General features: G+C 37.1%; 1 protein-coding gene across 1 annotated transcript; it reads right to left on the minus strand.

Moving 5' to 3' along the window:
* Window positions 1-45: 45 nt before the first annotated feature.
* On the minus strand, window positions 46-21,346 carry LOC143179025 (protein gooseberry-neuro). Its single transcript, XM_076378005.1, has 6 exons — window positions 21,295-21,346; window positions 19,005-19,318; window positions 14,534-14,645; window positions 1,470-1,666; window positions 820-1,228; window positions 46-286 (listed from the first exon to the last, which is right to left on the minus strand). Exons 1-6 carry the CDS (start codon window positions 21,344-21,346, stop codon window positions 54-56), a joined length of 1,317 nt encoding a protein of 438 aa, XP_076234120.1. The 3' UTR covers window positions 46-53.
* Window positions 21,347-22,130: the final 784 nt, after the last annotated feature.

Here is a 22,130-nt window from a genome sequence, read left to right on the forward strand (position 1 = left end):
AGTATCAGGCAATTAGATATTGAAATAATTAACGTTCATCCAATTATCTGTTACTAAAATATGCCACTTACGCTTCGATGGTAATTCAGTTGTGCGTGTTGAGAATAGTCATAATTTTGGTCGTACCATTCGGCCACTGATAAAGAATTTCCAGTACTATGAGGCGGGGTACTAGTATGACTCGTGTGCGAAGGATGCTGATGATTCAGATGATTCGACGTGTATTCACTTTGGAAATGACTAAACTGTCCCCAGCCTATTTGTGTCCTAGACCAATCGGCGTTTCCTAAAATTAAACATCATTCCCTTATTACTCATTAAAGTGAATCGCTTACTCGCGGGGGCGGATTTAATTTTTTACTTCACTAGGCTAATACATTTCTGTAATAAAATCATGAGCATTTAAAATACTAGAAACGAAAGTCTTTTTTATGACAAATGATTATATCTTATTTAAAAATTGTTAATATTTATTATTTATCATTTTAAACATTCGTAGGCTTATACTTAAGTTTTACAAATTTATTGACGAAATGATTCAAATTAATAGAATCTAAAACCTCGTGTTCTATATTCAGTAATGCCAATCTATTTAATCACTCTGAGCTTGTAGATGTACGTAATATGTACAATTTTTATACGCTTAGAAGTGGGGAATCATTGGAAATTTTTTCCAAAAATCACCACCCCCTAAAAGTCGCTCTAGGGCCTAGAGTTTAGGCTATAGCCTATTCAGTCTAAACCCGCCTCTGCTTACTTGCTGTTGAGAATTTTAAATTCAGTCTCGTTAGATAAAAAGAACACGTTTCCATAACTGACCCGCATTGTGAGAGAGCGTGGTAGTTGTTCCGTGATTAGCTGACGACTGAATCGTCGAAGCTGGTCCGATTTGTATCGAACTGAGATGTCCCGAGATGGACACTGCGTGTCCTTGAAAGGTGCTGCTGATCGTAGTGGGTACATGGCTCACAGGAGAGGTGGTTATTTGAGTGTTTGTCCCTGAGAGCTGGTGAACGTTATCCATATTAGGTTGCTGCAATATCGTCGGACTGGTAGATAATATACTCGACACTTGCGATATTCCAGCTGATATTTGGGGTACCTGGGATATTTGTGCGAACTCGTGACTCGCTGCATATTGACAAGGCGTTAATGGTAAATTTGTTATTGAATGAGTTATGCTACCAGTATGTTTTCTCAGCCTGGCTCTGCGGTTGCTGAACCATACCTGAAAGAAAATGTAAAGGTATGGTATAGTATTATGTAAATGGAATACATATGTGACAGTTAGTATTGTGATATGCTGGGACAAAATGTCTTCCAGTGGCATCATAGAGTAGATGAAGAAGGTACAGCAGGCAATGCAGTCAAATACTATGCAATATTCCTACTTTTCTATTCCATGACGTCACTGGAAGACATTTTGTCCTGGCATACTGCAATACTAGTGAGAATAATACGACAATTACTTGAATTCTGGCTTCAGTGAGACCAGTTCTATGGGCTAATTCTTCCCTAGCATAAACGTCTGGATACTGAGCACGTTGAAACGCAGTTTCCAACTGTTCCAACTGTTCCCCAGTGAAGGTGGTTCTACTCCTGCGTTGCTTTCGCTTTAGAGGAATGCCTGGTTCGCTCTCCGTGTCAGATTCATCGCCACAACGACCTAAAACCATAACATGTACCGTATATCGTTAATTAATAAGATAAAAAATAGAGTGTTTGATTAACTCTTTGAAGTTCCATGTTGCACAGAAACTTTATTCATACAAAATCTAACAAAGTAGGTTTATTTTAATTACTAAGGAATCACTGTGGTATAACTGTTTCAAAGTGGTATAAGAAATATCTCACTATGCATACTTAGGTATGAAAAAGATGAGACACTTTTGACTGTACCATACTTCAAAGAGTTAAAGACATAATAAAGCATCTAGCCTGTGATACTGTGTACAAGAGTCAGTGACCTCAGTTGAAAGAAATGTACCGGTTTTCGATCATTAAAGGTAACTTTCGGTTGGGAGTCCGAGGAAGGATGGATGACCGATCGTCTTTTTGGCACCAGAGCTGCTAGCAAGAAGAGTAAGACAGACGAAGTTTAAAAAAAAATGAATACAAAAACTAAATCAGAAGTCCAAAAACAAGAGAAATCAAGAGTTAAGACGATAAGAACTAAAAAACAGAAGTGCAGAAGGAAGAAAGAAAAGAGAGAAATTAAATGATCGTGGCTTAACAACAATCGATACATGGAAATTGACTGTATTAATATATAAGGAACCTAATTTATCGACAGACGGTACACAGAATTATAATACACGAGAGATGAGATGAGGTCAAAAGACAAAAATGACAGTTTATAGTACAGTCGAAGTTACAAAATAAATGTGACAGTTTATAGCAGAGGCAAAATTACAGGATTGACGTGATAGTTCATGGATTTTCGTGTTTTATATCAACCTCTTGAGAAGGTACTGATTTTCGAGCGCCCTCTGCCTATTTCAAACGATGAGAATAGGAACCACGTAATGTTCTCTGAGGATAAAACTAGTAAACTACAAAACATTTTCATCTTATCGACGAATATACGAGATGTAACATTATCATTTCTTTTATACATCTGTACTATTCAAATTAATAAGTCGATGTTTTTTGCGAAATACGTATTGCTGTAAAAAACTTATAACAGAGTGGCAATACAACAGAAATATGGTTCTTGATGTTGTAATCCGCTTTGAATCACTTACCTGCTTTTTTGTAACATTTTCTTTCTAATTAAATTTAAGATGGAGGTAAGTACGTGTAACGTGATTAAGTTGCATGGACTAACACATATACACTTAAATTGTGTTCCTAATATCGGAACAGATGTAATGTGCATCATTGAATTTGATGAAGAAAGAGTTGGAGAGCATCTCAGCATTCATTAATCTCTTTATCTATATTTTAATGACTATTGAGTTGATTGACTCCATTGAAGACACCCACACACACGTTTATATGGATGCCTGAATTGTAGGACAAACTCTTGCCCTGTCTCTATAAACAATTGTAGTCGTCTGACTCTTACTATCAAGAAATTCATGTTACTAAAACTTGAGTGTTTAAATCCCATTGCGTGCAGTTTGACTTTTTTCTTTCAATTCTTCCCTTATTTCACTGTCTAACCTTTTATGATTAGTAGAATAGGAATTTAAAGATTATTATTTTACGAAATATATTTAACAGTTTAAGTGTCATGTAGCGCGATCGCGCTGTTCAGATTTTGTGTCAAAAAATACCACCGTAAGTATTTGAAATATTTAAATACTTAAAACTCGGAGTAAGTAAAACTCGTTTGTTCGAATTAAATCAACAGGTATTCGATTATTCAAATAGTTTGAATATTTAAATAAATTTAAAAAAGTTCAATCTGCTTGAATGTTTGAACAGCTTTCTTGCATTGAAGCTACAAGTTGAAATAAGTAATTTGAATCTTTTCGAGTTACTCGATCTTCAAGCTAATAAGAGCAATCGAATGAGTATCTAAAAGAAGAGCGAACGTTACGAATTTTTCGAAATGAGTTTTCCCGTAGATAATAATAAATTATTTTCTTATTATTGGGTCATTATTTATATTTCAAACTGGAAGAAGGGTGTATATTACACCAGCTGCTTCTTTAATTACTATGGTGAGCAATGAATTGTTTTTACGTTTTTCTGTAAATATTATGACATGTAACATACGTCCTCCTTCTAGACAACCGTTTAATTATTACTTAATGAGGACGGATATTTTATTTAAGGCTTATCGTCAGTATAAATACACTTATTGTTATGACTGATCTAAATTACCGAGTATACTCACTATTGATAATTAATACCCATCAATTTTATTTGTGGAATCTACAATCTTTATTAATCATTTTCCAAATTCATTAAGACATTCATTGTCAGTTGGAATTACCTATAATCGAATACAGAACACGATGAATAATAATATATTTACCTTAGCAATATTATTTCACTTTTATAAAATAAATATCATAAATAATAAAAATTTAACTGCCATATTTAATAAACCTTATAGGTAGGCATCTTTACTACAATTCTTAAGTTTCAAATATAGTAACCATTCTGTTTTGAAACTTTCTTTTCTGTACGTCAAATGAGTTCAAATAATTGTTTCAATTTAAATAGATGGAATGGAAGCAAACTGTTCAAATTAGTCAAGTTATTCGATTCGATCGAATCTTTGAAGCTCATATGAATAATCAAACTACGCGAATATTTGAGTATACCTGTGACTGTACACGGTGGATCTGAACAGTGTAAAAAAGAGTCACATAAAAATTGATTTGCAAGTTGTAAAGTGGCAAGTTGCACTGTAAAATAAGACAACTCTAGAACAAAGCACGATCGCGTCGCTTAACACTTTTCAACAAAACTCTTCCAATGACTTACATTCAAACAGTTCAAATTTGAATTATTTCTCCAGTGTTCCATTAGTTGAACAATCATAATCTATTTATATACACTTTATAAAAAATTGGTTTCCCTGAAGCTTTTGCAATGAGTCATGAAGAGTCAAGACAACAAGACACAATTCTACAATTCTTATTAACACACCCCCTATGCTCTATTTATTTAGCATTCAATTATTTAGGTATCTATTCATTATGAGGCGTTTTCGGGAGCCTCGTCGTCAGTTCCCTCATATAAAACGTGAATTGCGACTGAAGTAAATTATAATACAAACACAGAATACGTGTATGAGTGATTCTCACCGATCACTCCGTCGCGTCGACGGCCAGTGGTTGCGTCGTCTTTTCCCTGATACCTTCCTGCTTTCCGTCAAACTGCTTTCCATCAAACTGCTTTTCGATTTGTCCATTAATATGATTTCTTTTTCTTAGGATTGTTTCCTTTTCTCGCTCCTCTATGACATTTTTTTCTTAATGATGCTGATCTACAGGTTTAACGATCCATTACATATTATGTATTAAACAGAGTAGTGTTTGAAGAATAATTTTCATGGAGTAATTTTAATTATATTTAAATAATACGATTGTTTATAATATACATTACAGAAAATCCCAGCCTCTTGAAATTTACATGATTCCATACCACAATTTCAAATAAATTGATTTTTCTTTCTCTATAAGTATAAATTGGATTGTAACAAAAAGAAGATAAAAGGATTGAGACTAATTTTGTATAAGGTATTATATATGGTCTAAGGTTATTATACGAGTAGATAATTGCGAAACAGACGCAAAAGAAGTAAACTCAATTCTAGAAATGAAACTTCATTTTCCTGTACCTGAATAAATAGCGAACTTGAGAGAAGACAAAGAGTTCGACTGAAAAATAATTAGAATAGTGGAAGAACTGCATTTTATAGTTCAATGTATTCTAAATAAGTCAAAGAAGCAAAGATTCTATTAAAAATTGAAAATATAGTGCTTGACCACGAAAACTGGAAGTTCATCCCAAACACGCAATTTTAAGACCGATCATGGCTCAACTAACAAGTACTTCAACATTAGCTAACATGGTCGAAATTGATTATGGTGTTTACTTAGACACTATACAAGTTGTACCTGAGGCAGTTAGTATTATCACTAGAAAAGCAGGATGTATTCTGTATACACAATGGTTGCGTCGCTAGAAACAAACCCTTCATTAGCACTGTAGATAAGAAGAAACGGGTGGATTTTGGAAAAGCTCAAGTGAACACATCAATAAGTTTCTAGAAGTGAAAGTTCAACATATTTAAGTTGTATGGACAAGCCATACTGTAAAGGAAACCAGATACATAAATGGAGACTAAACATTTCTATTCAGTAATGAATCAAGATGATGGCAATGATCTGATCTGGAGATGTATGAGTACTACTGGAGTAGGAAGTTATAATTTATTGGGATTAATATGGACCAATACGTTCCTCTGAACATTTTGAAATGCAATCTGCATTACAGTGTACAGAAGTTAAATCTTGCTCCCTCGTTCATTCTCCAACTGGATAACGGTCCTAAATGCATATACTGCAGGAAAAGTTAAGCAGTGGTTGTCATGTAGTGTATTAAGACGTTTACACAGAGCTCCAAAATCGTCAGATTTAAATCAGATTGGACATGTGTATATGAGATGAAGAGTTAGGTAGATGTGCTAGAAGATGTAACAAGGAACACTTAAAACAAGCCTTCTTAGAAAAGTGCAGCAAATTGAATTTGCAACCACACCAAAATTAGTTGCTTATGTGCAAGCATAAGTGAAAGAAGTACTCAAAAGCTAAAGGAGGATCCATGGAGAAATCATTAATAGTAATCGAAATTCAGAAAATTAGAATACAGAACTTTTCTTTATAATTCAGAAATTTTAATTTTTGCTACATCAATAGATATTTCTATATTACCTTCGAAAATACTCAAAAAATCTTATTATTACGCTATAAAGGAGAAGGTGGTAATATGGGACCACAGTTCGTTTTTTGATAGTTTTTCATAAACTAACGCATTAAATGATTTAAATTTGGCTTTATCTTAATTATCATATATTCCTGCTTTATATTTGAGAATGTTGAACAGGAAAGAAAACTTTTACTTAGAAAATTTTAAGTTTATTTAGTGAAGTGCACTTTCCCACTCAAGAGTTTTTGTAGGAGTAACATGAAATCTTGGTTTTTTTAAGTGGAAGACATAGACATATCGATATACTATTGTTTACAAATCTTTGCAATATGGTTTTAAGTACAGAAAATAGTTCGACTGTTTTATTTGGACCCATTTTTCTCTTTCACAACTGAGTGTATTCATCCCCTACGCAGCCCTCACGATTCTTACGTCTTATTTTACATTGTGTTCTATTTGAAGCCTGGTTGAATGATATTGTTTCTTTTGATTTTTTCATGTTTACTTGGCCGAAAGCTCGGATACTTGAGCATCTGTTTTCTCTCAATAATACGAAAGACGCTGAGCGTAATGGACAACAGAAGAAAGCCAAAGGAATGACCACTGCAGTCACTTAGAAAACATTTACTTTTAAATCGTCTCTCGACCATTGTCCAACTTTGTCCCTTTATTGTCCAATCGAGCGTTCTAGTAAACCCTATTGTACTCTTCGCAAGGATCAAGCCTTGACGTGGATGCGCTTTTCTAACTCCTGCTTCATTCATTTATTGGCTCTATTCAGCAACCAATGATCCTGCCATAACATAGATTTGAATCATACGCTAGATTTGATACCGATTCTTGACGCGTGTACATCGAATGCACCTTTTGCAGGTACGTGTTACGAGTCTATAACCAAAGGTACATTTCTGTAAACAAATGTTGCATTTGCTTTCAAACTGAATAAGTGTACATGCATAAAATGAACAAGTATCTACGCCAATCTACGTATCTCAAGTTATTCAGAAATTAGTGAATGTATAACAATGCTACACTTCACACGTTTGTCGATTGGCAGAGAATACAATCAGAAGCTAATATATAATCATTGAGAGATGACAAATGTCCAACGAAAGGAGTACCTGTCCTACACGAAGTAACCTCCAGTTGTCAGCCACGTTTATTCATTGATAGACGGAATCAATATGATGAGACTCTCAAGAATGAAAAGAGATACGATAAGCTGAATAGAACGCGTGAGAAGATGCGTGTAATCAATTAGAGACGGCCCACGGAGTCGAAAGCAAATATCTCTTTTGAAGCTACATCATTATAAAATACGCTGGTCAGCATCCCTGCTGAGCAAAGTCCTATACGTTTACATATGAACGAAGTGCTTACTTTGAAACATGTAAATGAAAAATTATGGAGATCATATGCTAGTGTGCTTTGTACGCCATCTAGTACTTTCATCGAATAAAATCTGGAATAAAATGGTTCCTCAATCGAAGAAACTGAATTATATTTACTACGTGCCTGCAATTGGGGCGATCAGGTTAACTAGCAATTGAAAGTAACACCACAGATGAGGGTGTATGATAGAGCTAACAGAGAGCTTATGTAGAGCGATTATTGAAATATGAATAAATTTTGTCTACAGTATTTTTCAATCGATTCCTCTCGAACCTTCCAATTTTAATTCATCGACAATCATATTCAATTTGTTCCCCTGTTTTGATAACGATGATATAAATGCCACTATATCGTCGAATTTCTTACTCGTTTCAGAGCCTCCAAAGGGTGTGAACCGTTTTGGCGATCCTCTGAAGAGACTTTCTCAGCTATCCAAGGCTCTGTGCCTCCTGGCCACTAGACTGCCCTGGTTTTTGAACCACCCCAACCAGGCATTGACTATCTTTGACTGTGAGTAACGTTTGTCAAATGTTTAGTTTGTTACCTATTTAGTGAGGCGTCTGCCTCTTCTCTAATGTTTATTCTTTCCTTCATTATGATTTAGACGTAGGCAAAATTAAAACGTCGTATCTACTGACAGATTTCATTAACTCTAATATTTAATGTTCCTAAGTTTAGATAGATACAAAATAGATTTCAATTAATCGTCAGTCTTGTTAATTCATTCGTTCTGTTGCTTTTTTTCTCGTTCTTGTGTTGCTATTGGGGAGGCTTCCCTGTCCGTTGATAACGAATGGTCCATCCCACTCAGCTAAGTAATTTGCTACGTATTTAGCCTTACAAAATGAATTTCATAATTTCAACCATTGGTTTCGGAGGTGTGGATCCTTCTGTCGATTCTCTGTGGTTCCTCCATCGTTCGATTCCTTAACGAATGTGTTAAGGATTGTCTTGTCTTGTATGCAAATTTGGTACTAGGCCAGACAATCCTTTCAGTTTGACTAGTAAATTTCGAAAACGAATTTTCCTACATCAGGTTGGCAATAGTTTCTGCTACGATATGACGAAATTGGTTATGGCAATTTCATCAATTGCAGCCTTCTACTATCTTGCTATAAACTATAATTAAAAATCCCTTTTATGATTAATAATTTATTGTAGAGTGCCAGACAAGATCCTAAACTTTATGAAACATTCAATAATTTCATTGCATACCTATGTGTTTAAAAATATTCTACGGCGTTTTAAACGTTAGCATGGCAAAATTGGGGTTACTTACTTTATTATTATTAAATATTTTCCAGACTTTAGGTGAAAAGATATCGAACGCAGACATCGCATTCCCCGAGAAATTTTATCACTTCCACTTTTCAAGTTTCTGTTTTTAAGAGAAAATGGTAGTTATTCTTTAATCATTCTTCAACTTTCATTTTTAATCACTTGCGCCCCACTCTCGATGGAATCACCTCTACTTCTGCTAGTAGAGTAAGTGAGTGGACTTAGAATCGGTGGTCTATACTAGGAAAAGCGATTTCGGACGCATAATCATGGTAGAAAGTCACACACTTGAATATGGAAATCTTCCAGTTTCAAGCAGGTCGCCTCTCATCGTCAGTAAGCCCTCATGGGCTTGGTCTACGCTTGTGTAGCTCCCAATCGGAATGCAGGGGGTAACGGACACTGGCCGTGAGGTGTCGTTCGTCTTTCTCACGTACCGACCACCTAAGTTGTAGAATTTGCACTCTCGATTGTCGTTTTCACAATTATGATACGATTTCTTAACTTCAGTGATAATTTGGCGGCTCTCTAATGCTTAAGCTGAAGACTTGAATGTAGCTTGGTGGGAATGGAGATTCCATATATATTTTTGATTTACTACTTCAAAATTTCAGATTTGAAGAGTATTGTGAAGGAAAATAAATGGAACTTTGATTTCGTCTATCCCTCAATGCATCTAGACACGATTCTATGAATCAACCCCCACGTGTTAGGGTCCTCACTGACGACTGATAAGGCAGTCGTTAATAATCGAGAAAATTACCTGCGAACTATTTATCAGATCCATTTAATTGTACGTATAAGCTTCTAGCATTTTGTTGAAATATTTCTACTTTTAATTCCTTATTCTTTATAATTTAAAACAGTTTATCATTAATTGTAAACGTTCACTATGTCGACTATGTAGGTATAATGCCAGTTCTATACGGACAACAGACAAGGATTAGAAAACGTTGAAATAGCCAATCGCGATTCTGTGCAAAGAAATATTGGCAAGTTCATTGGCTGTGACATGGATAGCAAGCGATTCTCAGCTGTACTATAAATGGTGGGAGACTATATGGCGTCAAAGGGTCCGCCGGTGGACAGCTTTGATGTAGAGACCATAGGGCACACAATATGTGTCTACTCACACACTACTGTACTCGCTGAATGCTTCCAACATCATCGACTCAACTTTCGCGCGGCTCTGGGAGTCACAAGGAGCGCCCTAGTCCTATAATTGACCGACTCAATGAACTTGATATAGTAGTTATAAAAAATATTCGAGTACTGATTAATATTAAACCACATTCGCACGAATGGTTTTGCAAGTTAAGAGAGAGCTTTCTCAAATCCTTCTTCACTGTTCTTCAGGGCTTCCTTATACTCTTTATTATGTATTCCCTAATTTTTGTATATTCTGTATTTCTTCAAATTGTTTCGTGATCTCTTAATTCCGCATAAAAATCGCTTCTCAAATGTCTTCCTCAGGTTGTACAACATTGTACTTGCAAAAACGGATAAATGTGTTACGCATATAGAATCATAAGTTCCTGCCTGCATCCGTTATGTCACAGAGGAGGTAGTTGCATTCGTGAGTCTCCCTTTTGCTTTTTGCGTGTCGAATCGTGCCCTGAATGGTGGAAAAGGTGCCGCACCTTCGTAGGTTATAAATCTAGCAGGCTCTCCCTGTTCCACCTTTTTCTCCTTCAAACAGTCTTAGAGGGTCTTAGACCTATGTGTGAGGTCCCTAAATGGTAACAAATGTCCTCAAAATGCAAACAATGAGCCGCAAAGCGGTTGACAGCCAAAAGTATACTCGATCTTCTTGTCAGCGCTTTCTCAAGGAGAGGGTAAAGGAAAGAGGAAGCGAGGTGAAAAACAGAATAGGATGGAGACGAGAAACGCCGTGTTCTTGTGACTACCAAGCATTTTCTTTAACCGTGTATATGATATAGTTTCAGATTTCATATTATAAAATATTCTAAACAGATCTTATATTATGAAATTTCAAACTTGATCAAACTGAATATACATTTCTGCAGTAAACCATCCATATATGTTCATATGACGTTTTTTACTTATTTCAGTGTGTATATTCACTCCTGATGCATGGACATGGATTTACGAATCACCCTGTATCTAAACAGGAAAAGTAATGTATTGGGCTCTCCTCCTCGTCCTCTCATGGCTCTTAAATAATTTTTAACTAGATACTGTCCAATTTTGCGGTATCAAATGTGTAACGTGGGTTAAAGTTCCACATCCAAGGACCACCCCACAACCTCGTTTACTAGGAAGTGGGGATTTGCCCAGGGGCGCGCTCTCAGGCGTTCCAAGCCGCTGCTGGGTGATCGCAAGCACGTCTATCGTCGCTGTAGAACAGGCCTGCACAACGAACGTTCGAACTTCGAAGGGCACAGACGCCCATGGATGCCAAGCCGATATTCACTGCATGAAGTCAGCTCGCCTTGATATTGTTGCTCGCGAGGGCGTGACTTCATGCTCGTCGAAAGCTGAGGGCACGAGATACGCAGCTCTGCTCCACAGACTTTTCCAGTGGCACCGGTTTCTCGACAATTGGGTTTCGACTGTCGCAGGCCTCAGTGTTAGCGACTGGTAAGTGGCACGAGCTGGGGATTCCTCTGCGTCCCGCCCCTTGCAATGTGTCCCTTTCATAACAGGGTTAAGTGTAGCAAAGGGGTGGGTCTACGGATGCTCGGCTCAGTAAAAGCCAGTCACAGAGAGAAGGCTTACAGTATAGTTTATAATACGTGCAAGCATTGCAAACACATATTTAAAGCGAAGTTCGATGGTTCCATGTGGCTCTGTATACGATTTTCAATAGATGCTTAACTTTAAAGTGATGCAATTAAGGCTAGTTTTAACACTAACTAGTAAAATCAGTGTTCAGCTTAACTTGAATATTATATAGTACTGTATATAATACATGCAATTTTGTGAGATTGACGTCACAATATCCGATCCTCTAAGCTTGAAAATATGAGTGGAAAATATTCCAATGTAAACGTTACGTTATCCACCGACGGAAGTTTCAGATCTAAGGTCGAGGCGTTAGATTCAAAAGAGATCGATCGGTATAAAAGAAAGGTGAGTGCACGTGTGTAAAGAGATAAAGAGTAGAAATTGGTTAAATCAATGTCGAATGTTCTCAGCGGCGCGTCGAGCATCGATACAATCAATAAAGCTGATTGTGAATCACTTAGCGTAGTTGTTCATCGGTCAGTCGGCTCCGATTATGTAGGAGGTAGGGGGCGGTATAAAGGATCAGGATGGATATACATATAATACACGCGAAGAGGATGAGAAGGTTGGGCAGGACCCATTAAGCTAATCCTTCGTCGGCGGCGTCAGCCAAAGGAACAGAATAAGAAAGAATGAGAAAGCCACAGTCTACGTGTCATTTCTGCTCGCCTGCCGACACTTATACCCGACCGACCCCTTCGTAACCATGCTACGTGTATATCCTCTCAGAGGTGCTTCCTATCACATCCACCCGCCTTCTCCTCATTCTACACTTTCGGTATTTCACCAAAATTTAGTGTTCCCGGTTTTACGTAACTGTTTGCCTCCTACCACGTTGCGCGATTTTTTTTCTTGTCCCTTTCCTATCGTTTTATTGAAATATTTCCAAAATATCAAGCATTCAATTTTGATTATAGTAATGGAATGTGGACGAAGCTATATTTTAACTATTAATATTTAGTAAAGAAGTAAACTATTTTGCAGATTTGTATGTAGAAAATAATCTTAGCAATTTAAATATCCTATATATTGAAAAGAAGATTGGCTGAAATATTGGAATATATGAATACATAAAAATTCGACAAGTGGTCCAGTTGTAATTAATATGGATGTTTTATAGTAAGATTGGATTATTTTTTATTCAAAAATGGTAACATTGACTAAATCACCATTATAAGGTTTCTTCGGTTTAGAGAAGTTGAAAATTCAAAAGTTTTCGAAATTTATATGCATATATTCGTGTACGTGTATAGTGAATGCATATACATATATTACAAAGTTATTGATGTTCGAAACTGAGCACCACTGTATACGTGTGGCAGGCGGTTCGTTTGATCTCCGTCGGGCCCTCACGGGGCCCGCGGACCCTACTGTCCTCCTTCTCTCTCATCTCTTGCCTTTTCTTTCTTTCTTCACATTCTTCAAGATCCAACGGTAAGAATCTAGTTATCCTTTTCTCTACCTTTCTCGTTCCCTCTTTTGCCATTGCTTTCCGTATACTCCTTCCCTCATTTCTCTCTAAAAATAAACCTATGCATATGTGCATCTTTTCCTCTCAATATCTTGTCTCTCGCTCCGTTTCATCACATTCATTTTTCTTCATTCCTTGTCTTTTTCCCATTTCCTATCTCACTCCTGCTGACCATATTTATTTATGAGATCCTATCCCTCATCCTATCCCTTCCCTCTCCTTAAACCTTAAATTCTCTCCCTCCTACAGCAGCGTGCCTGACGGTCTGACTTTTAAGCCTTCGGAACACCTGTACCGCTAATTCCTTCTTGTCTACCTGTATCACTCACGAAAACAAATTCCCCCGCCTCGTGTCAACGGCGATTGACTCGCACGTTTAATCGAACGCGATGGAAATCACGACACCTCGAAATTCTGTTCGTCGTTTAATGCTCACACGTATGGAAACCTTCGTTTTCTTAATTGCATTTATTTAACGAGTGGAAGCTTTTATCGGTGTGCAGTTTCACAGTGATCATATAGTGCGGATGAGGATAATACCACCACCCGTGGGCTATTTGCTAAACTGTTATCGCTTCTATACAGCAAGGGCCATTTCTAGGGAAATCGGACACTTTTTGGAGTACTTTCTTGGATTTTGGTGAAACTTGGACATGTCGTAGTCTTTAGCGATATTTAAAGGTATCTCGAAGAATTTAAAAAAATTGTGAAGATTGTTAATTTTACAGCTGTTCAAAGTATAGTGGTCATTTTTTTCAAGTTACAACTCTTGACCTAGCAAAGTCGTAAGAATGAGCTTTCGAGTACTTAGAATGAAGATATAGAAGTATTAAAGGAAAGGAATTTCAGTTTGGAAGAAGTTCCTTTTGAGCACATTTTTTGCAATTATGTTAAACAAATCTGTTCTGTTAATAGCGGTAGCAAATTTAAAAATTTGAGAAAAGGATATAATCCATTTCTTCTCTTTATGAACATATTTTCAAAAGCACTCCAAAATATTCCAAAAGGTGTCCAGTTTTCCGTAAGTCATATAGATGATGCAGTTTTAGTTTCTGCTTCTTTTAATAACACTTTCATGAAGCTTCGTGTGTTAATTAATTATTTAAAATTCAAATTAATTCATTACCTCCTTTACTGTTAAGTACGAAGCAAACCCTTCTTAGCATGATGTTTATCTATGTAACGCGTGTATATCTCACGATTTATTGTGAGAAATATTTATCAAAAATAAGGAAAAACGTGTTAGTTACTTACTACCACCTAATATGCCGTTAATAGTGTAATCTTTTTTCCCGTCGTCGCCTGGACGCCCACCGCGAAGTAATCTGCTGATGGAACTAACACTTGGAGGATCCGGAAAACCTTCCTGCACACAATACATATGTATATTTATTAATTATTATAGGGCTAAAAATTCATAGACAATAACAAGGATAATAGATAACATCACAGTAGCTGAATCAAGACAGAATAAAGATTCAATGTGACTGATACAGAAGCCCTAGATGAATATAAATCTTGCGTTGCCAGGTTTCAAGAATTATTCTGAATCGAACCAAATAAAATCACACACAACCAAATCGTGTCTGTCGAATTTTTTCAGATCGAATAGAACACGATCTGTCATTCAGATAGAAGTTACAAGCTTTAATCCCGCCGTGGTCCAGACTTCCTCCGAGACACGAACCCTACCTCGCCGCTGTTCAGAGTCCGTGCGTCGTCCGAGGATTAAATTTTCTATACCTACTGTATCTATCATTTACTATACCATTAAACTGAAATAACACGCAGTGCTCAAAGACATCTTTATCGACTTTCATGCCTATTTCGAAGCTAACTGCACTATGAACTCGAGCAAATGAAGACCTATTGAAGCATAGTCCAGCCTGTAATGCTAAAAATCTATGAATGGCTTCCAATAGCTTGCATTCTCCGATTCTTCGCTCACGCTTGATGCAAGCAATTTGAAATCCTAGGTACGCGGGCATACCAGTCACAAAAGCTTCCATGTCGGCAATGGGAATGAAATAAAAGGAACGAAGCGAAAGCAAAAGCAAAAAGCAACGGGAGAAGGAATGATTGTCTTAAAAGGAGGATGAAATATTCGTCTTCCCATATTCGACAAAGAGTAAAAAGGGAAAGGTCGAATAATAAAGAAAAGAGCACGAGTAAGAGGAGAAAAAAGGTGAAAAAGCGAAAAGAGGTACGACGGTGTCGATGGCTATCTTTCGGCTCGACGATCTCAAAAACAATAATGATCCTTCTGCCGTCGATGGCGGTTGAGGCTGTAGGTCCGGGGCGATGACAGGAAGAGAGAGACAGAGCACTCTATGGTAGAATTCAATGAAAGCTGAAGAAGGATAGAGTAAGTGGATACCGCCCCGAGTCCTCCAACCCAGGAACGCCTCCTTGCAGCATTAAATGCCGTATTAATGCCGGCTATGACCGGTCGCTTCCACGACTGCAACGGCGTACATACATGTTTTCGAAGCTGTTTTTTCTCTCCAACTTTCATCCTCTTCCTCTCTCCTTCCTCCTTTACCCCACCCTCGTCTTAGTTCCGACGCTCGAACATTTCTCCTCCACCTTTGCAGGATTTATCTCTTTATCGAAAATAGCCTTCATCATCGATTGTAACGAGTAGGCTTTAATAGACCAAGTCGAGGTGGAATTCCTATCTTTCAGTTTGAGAACCCCTAATGATTTTATATTGGGCTGCGGGTAGGTCCTTAGCTATCGGGTATTTGGATTTTTGTTGCTTCCAAGGAACTGCTACCGCAACCGAGATACATCGAACGAAAGCTTCGAGAGCGAGGTGGATCGATCCTCCTTTAGGTATAGGTTATGCACGTAATTATTCATTTGTGTTCAATATTAAAGGTAATATTCTCAAGCATCGTAACACTTTTAATTATTGCTGAAGTTTTTATGCCAGAGAGCTTTACCAGTTGAGAAATTTACGAGGGATTTCTTTTTTTCCATTTGCATTTTTCAACGTGTGATGTAATGCTCGTAACCCTAATGTTCACAATTTTTTAAGGCGTTCGGATAATCTCCGTATACGAAAGGGGATATTCTTAGAGGCCTTCCATATACTTGAAAATCATATCACGAAGAAGGGAGCGTTACGCCAATGAGGCGTGGGTGTAAGCGGCGGTCAGTAACGTATTAAAGGACACGCGAGTTGCCTCGAGGCACTCACGTACGCTCCTGCCCACTCGTGCACGCCTCATGTACAAGATTAAAAAGCCCCACTCACTGCGATCTTTGAGGAGATAGAAGGACTATACGGAAACATCCACTTCCAATCTAGAGATCGAACAATGCCTTCCAACTGGGTCCGCTGAAATGACACCTTGGCTAAAGTCTTTAAATTGTCGCAAGTACATGTTCTGTTCTTACTAACAAGTAACGAGGAAAATCTATTTCTGTACAAATCGTCTAGAAATCAATCAAATTCATTCCAACTAGGAGAATAGTCTATTAGCATTCCATGTAAATTTCTTAAATAAATTCAACAATGAGTGATAGGAGCTTTGCTATTGTTCGATGATAATGAAATGGAGAAACTGTTCAGAAGAATTTATCAAAAGGAATATATACATTAACGTTATACAACTTTATAAAAAAGATTTGATGGAACTGCTTTGTATGAGCTCATGTTTCTGAAACCACGCCTTCTCTATTGTTAGGAAGAGAACTGTGGATCGTTGAAAATATTCAAATGAAAGTTTAAGTTCATTGACCAACATTGTCTTATTTTTATTTGACGAAGAATCAGAATATTCAGATTCTGCGTGACAACTTTGGTGGTCGTTCTCTAAAAGCGATAACTGAAAGAGTTTCTGTTCACAACACGGAGGTATCATTAGCTAAATAACTGCTAACTGCTGAAGGGGATACTTGAAGGATGTTCGACAACAGGTGGGAAGAAATTTGAGAATTGATTCTACAGGACGAAACAAGATGAAACTCGAGAGTAATGAAGTCACGACCAAGGTTTTACTTTTTAGTTGTTGTCGTTTCAAAATCTCAGTTCAAAATTGCCTGAAGTCTACTAAAGAACGTTCCATGGACCAGTAGTCAATTGTACAATCTCGTTCAAAAGTTCATGTTAATTTGAAATCAATCTCGTGTAGTCTTCAGACTCTTAACAGCCCATGGTTCTTGTCAATGATGGTGTTGTGCATTCCTAATAAGTTGGCAGTCAGAAGAAATGCAGGTCTGAGAGATTATGGTAACATCTCTTCACTATGACCCCTCTTTCCTGATATCGGGTATGTTAATAGGTTTCCTCGGTTTGATATTCAGACATGTGTGTGTACATGTAAAATTAGAGATTTGTCACTAAAGCTTCGTTCAGATTACTCAAGTTACTTGAATTCAAATGATTTGAAGCAATTTAATCAATGTGAACGTGTTATTTTTCGTGACTTAAAATACTCTTTCAAGCTTCAAGTGAAGTTGACGTCTTTTCAACTTTTCCTTCTCTTGAAATACACACTGATTGATGTGTACTACATCATGCAGTGAAAATTTCAAGCAAATTTACAAGCATGTGAACGTCAAGGAAGCTACCAAATGTGGATATTCTGTTTGAAAAGTACATAACTAAATAACTAGTACGTACTAGTTCTATCAATAGCATTTGTATTGTCTAGTTTTGTATGACAGATTGAATCCAAGTTACTTTTAAATTTCATCAACTTGATTTGTGTGAACGCAAGCTTGGTATCGAACTTGATTAAGTAACTTGACTAATCTGAAGAAGGCTTAGTTGTATGTAAAGCAATACAAGCATTGAGTCTGCAAAATGTCTCCCTTGTCTTTGTGCCACCCCAACTGCCAATTTAACAACAGCTCACAGAACACTCATCGACGAACGAATTAAACGGAGATCTATGGTAGACCAATTGAGTCTCAGGCTATTTTTACTTTAGTATTTGAACCTTTATATCTGGGAACCAAATCTGTGACTGCAATTTTAATTTTCCTGATTTTCTGTCATGGAATATCTTTTAGGAAGGTATTTTCAGTTGGAGGCGTTGGTACTATGCGATTTTAGAAAAAAAATTGTTATATAATTGTAGATCAAGAGTTTTGAAATTTTTCTGAAATATTTAGCCATTTCTGAAGATGACAGTGTAATTTTTATGCAATTATCTTTATTACTACAGAAGTTGTATCTTTTCTGTGATATATCGTTGTGAATGATTGTCACAACTTGCGTTCTTATACTCATTCACAGTAGAAAAATCAATGATAATCTTAATGAATATGTATGTAGTTACATACAAAATTTCATTTCTCTCATGGATTTTTAATCCTTCGAAGGATAAAAGCACTTATGCAGACATTGACGTAATTCTAGTTCGGAGGATAAATGATCATTTATTTTACAATTTACCATTCGAAACGATACCCTGAGGAAAAATACAATGCCTTAAGTAACATTAAAGATAATTCTATAAAGAATAAAATGTGTTATCTTAAAAAGTAGTCAATAACTGTAGCTGTAATGGTCAAAGCTCTTAGTCTGCAATCACATAATAATTCTCTGTTATAAAAATTGTCTAATAAAATCGACGTCTTCAAATGAGAATATTCCCTTAAGTATGTCTCATGATTGTTTCATTTCTGATCATTTCAAAAATGCAGCTGGTTCAGTTGTTAAGGCAGTCTGTATATAGTGGATTAACCAAAATGAAATTACGTTTTGCCTTACCTTCACAAGTTTCTCCCTAATCTCCCACGAAAAGATTCCAGGATTATCTCTTTTCATTTCTTCAATCCTTGCCTCAATCTCAGGAGTAGCGAGCCTTGGTTTACTGCCACCGATAACGCCGGGTCTTATAGAGCCGGTTTCTTGATAACGATTTAGAATTTTCGATACACAGCCATGAGAAACGCGGAGCTGCCGTGAAATGACGCAAGGACGAACTCCTGCTGCTGCCATTTCAACTATTTTCAGTCGAATGTGATTCGGAAGTGGCCGACCATTAATGAAAACGCCACCCAGCTGGTTCATACGTCCTTGCCCTATCAACAGAATTTCACAATTTCTCTTATACATTAGTTTAATGAACTGGAACACTGAAATCAGCGAGTGCCTATTGTATAAATTTAAAGGTGCCCGTCACGATCATTAATATCGTTAATGCTTTTGGATATTGGGAATATTATTGATTATGAACAGTCTCAGATTAGGAGCTCACAGAAGATCAATAAAATTGATATTGATACTGTTAACTTAGTTTGACAAGTTTGTCAAACCTTCTTAAAGATAGAAATATGCGTTTCTCTCTGTTCATGGAGGAAAAATTAATCACCCTACGGTACTTGCCACTGGTAGAAATTTGAGGGATCTCATATTTTCATCATTAATGTCTCCATAATTACAAGCATTAACGCCTGGGTGACAAAACATCAAAATTTACTATATACTTTACCATATACCTTATTACTATAATAATTTCAGTATAGACCAAGCATGATAAATAACTGTACAAGATTATCTTTACAAAATTAGTAGTTAATCAATTATTGCTTGTCGATATTAACGCTAATATCTTGAAAATAGAAACATATGTCAGATCATTTTGCCTTACAGATACGGATATAATATATTGTTCTTTTTCTGCAATACTGACCTAGCTAAAAAATTTGATGTTTTTATAGAAACATCGACTTTTACTCTAAATGGCGATATTATCCCATTTTTTGTTACAGGTACAGCAAATGGGTGATATATCTATAGTTTAAAACAACATAAATTCGTTCACTGTGTGCGTGTTTTTTGCTCTATCACTGCTCATCTATGAATCTATAAAATTAGAGACCATATGGTGTAACATTGTTTTTCCACAATTCACTTCCTTTTCCAAAGTATATAGGTACTTTATCGTCGATAAGTATTTAGACACTTAATGGAACTTGATTAATTGACAACAATTCATTGAAGATCTCTTTAAATGGTTGTTATTGATATTATCAATCAATGTTATTGGTGTTTAAAAAGACTAATACGAGTTCTCTGTTAAAAATAGTAGCATGATAGTATTTAAAAATCCGTAATCACATCGCTGGACAATTAAAGTGTTGATTATTTCAGGTAATCTAGCAATTCATTTTTAACATTCAGTCTTGAATCTCATTCTGAACATCTTGTAAATAAATTCATAATTATTTTTCCGAGTTTGAGTATTTATCGTGCAATTTATCACCTATTTTATCTTCCAGTTTCTTAATCAGGTTCAAATTGGATAATTACAGTAGCCGCTTCATGTTTGTAAGTTCATTACTAGTTATTATGTTACTAATAAGATCTTGAAGAAATATATAATTTAAATAAATATTTGCAGACATTAATAACACTTCTTTATGACAATTTATTTAGGAAGACTTTTATTAAAATTAAAATATGAACGTGACAGTTAAATATTCCTCCAAATACTTATGATACATGAAAAGAAATGGTGATACAGATTTCGTAAAAATTTCCTAACTAGATTTAAACAGGATAGGCTTTCGTAGGATCTGTTACAGATCTTTATAAAATTAACAAAGTTAGCTTGCCTAGGACGTACATTATCTACAATGTACCAATCACAAGTAGATATCTAAAATAACCGAGACAGCTATACCTACACAGGGAACACCTTGAATAAAGAATCTACAAACAAGGTCCACTCAAACAATTGTACATTCAGACACGTGACGATGTTCCCATCCGTAACACCATGTCATAATGACATCCATCCTACTTCTTCGGCTGCACAAACTTCCTCTATCTCCTCCAATATCTCACGAGAACAGGGATAGAGAGCAGAACACTCTGCTTCGACAACCTGTTACATAATCCAAACACTCTGTGAGACTCTAAGCAACCAGATATTCATACAATCTTCTGCAGACAGGAATGATCAACTATCCCTAAACCGCGCATAATCTTCACCCTTCACTTTAACACAATAAAGGGCGTACACGAACTGCTTGAACTACAGTCGAATACTAACCTTGAAATGGGTAGCCCCCGAAAATAGGTCTCATCCCGTTAGTAACATCCATAGCTGTCTCAATTTTCGATCCACCGACGTTGGCCCTCCGTTCACTGTCCAAAATTCGCCGGTATTCCTCTCGATCACTGTGCCCGAACTCGAAAAAGTCACAATCAGTTGTTTTCACTAACGAGAAGTCCGTGGCTGCTACCGGGGGGAAGAGGCACGCCGGTGGCACCGATAACTTAAGGAAGAAAGACTACTATGACGAAAGGACGGAGGTGGAGAACGAGATGAACGGACGAAACGCATTAGCTTTCTGAGGTGGGAGGGGAGGGGTAGGGTGGGAGCGGGGGGGATCGGGGGAGGGGGCGAAGGATAGGGGACGGGTAAGACACGCGCGCGTAAAAGTACAAGGAACGAACCGCGGGAGAAAAGAAGGAAGCAAATGAAAGGGAAAACAGGCTTGGAAGGGAGATTCCCAAGAGTGTGGCTAGGGTGTCGTAAATAGAGACGCGAAACAAGAAAAGAAACAAACAGACAGCACGCGTGGCTTTCGTTACGAGGGGTACCAGCGGAATAACGTGTCAAATGGACCACCGCGACCAGTTCCCTTGTATCTCTCTAACCAAATCACCGAACAGACCGAGGGGGCGGAGGGGTAGGGGGGATGGCAGAGGGTACGGGGCGGTGGGAGGGGTGGAAGGAGAGGGGGGCAGGAGGGGGATTGTCGAGGGGGGCTCTTGCTTCTTCTCTAAACGGAAAAAAGGGGACTGCTGACTCGTTGGGACTGCCAGGGTATATACTACTGGGGACCGATAGTAGGCTACGCCCTATTATCTCATTGGTGAACG

The sequence above is a fragment of the Calliopsis andreniformis genome, chromosome 5, assembly GCF_051401765.1.
Source record: "Calliopsis andreniformis isolate RMS-2024a chromosome 5, iyCalAndr_principal, whole genome shotgun sequence".
In the NCBI taxonomy this organism is placed as follows: Eukaryota; Metazoa; Arthropoda; class Insecta; order Hymenoptera; family Andrenidae; genus Calliopsis; species Calliopsis andreniformis.

What these genes read in the sequence shown, in the direction of transcription:
- LOC143179025 (XM_076378005.1), bottom strand. Translation starts at nt 21,346, where the DNA reads ATGGATGTTACTAACGGGATGAGACCTATTTTCGGGGGCTACCCATTT. An exon ending in TTAGGGAGAAACTTGTGAAG is followed by an intron (nt 14,646 to 19,004) that starts GTAAGGCAAAAC and finishes TATTGTGTGCAG; the next exon opens with GAAGGTTTTCCGGATCCTCC. An exon ending in CACGCTCTCTCACAATGCGG is followed by an intron (nt 287 to 819) that starts GTCAGTTATGGA and finishes GTTTAATTTTAG; the next exon opens with GAAACGCCGATTGGTCTAGG.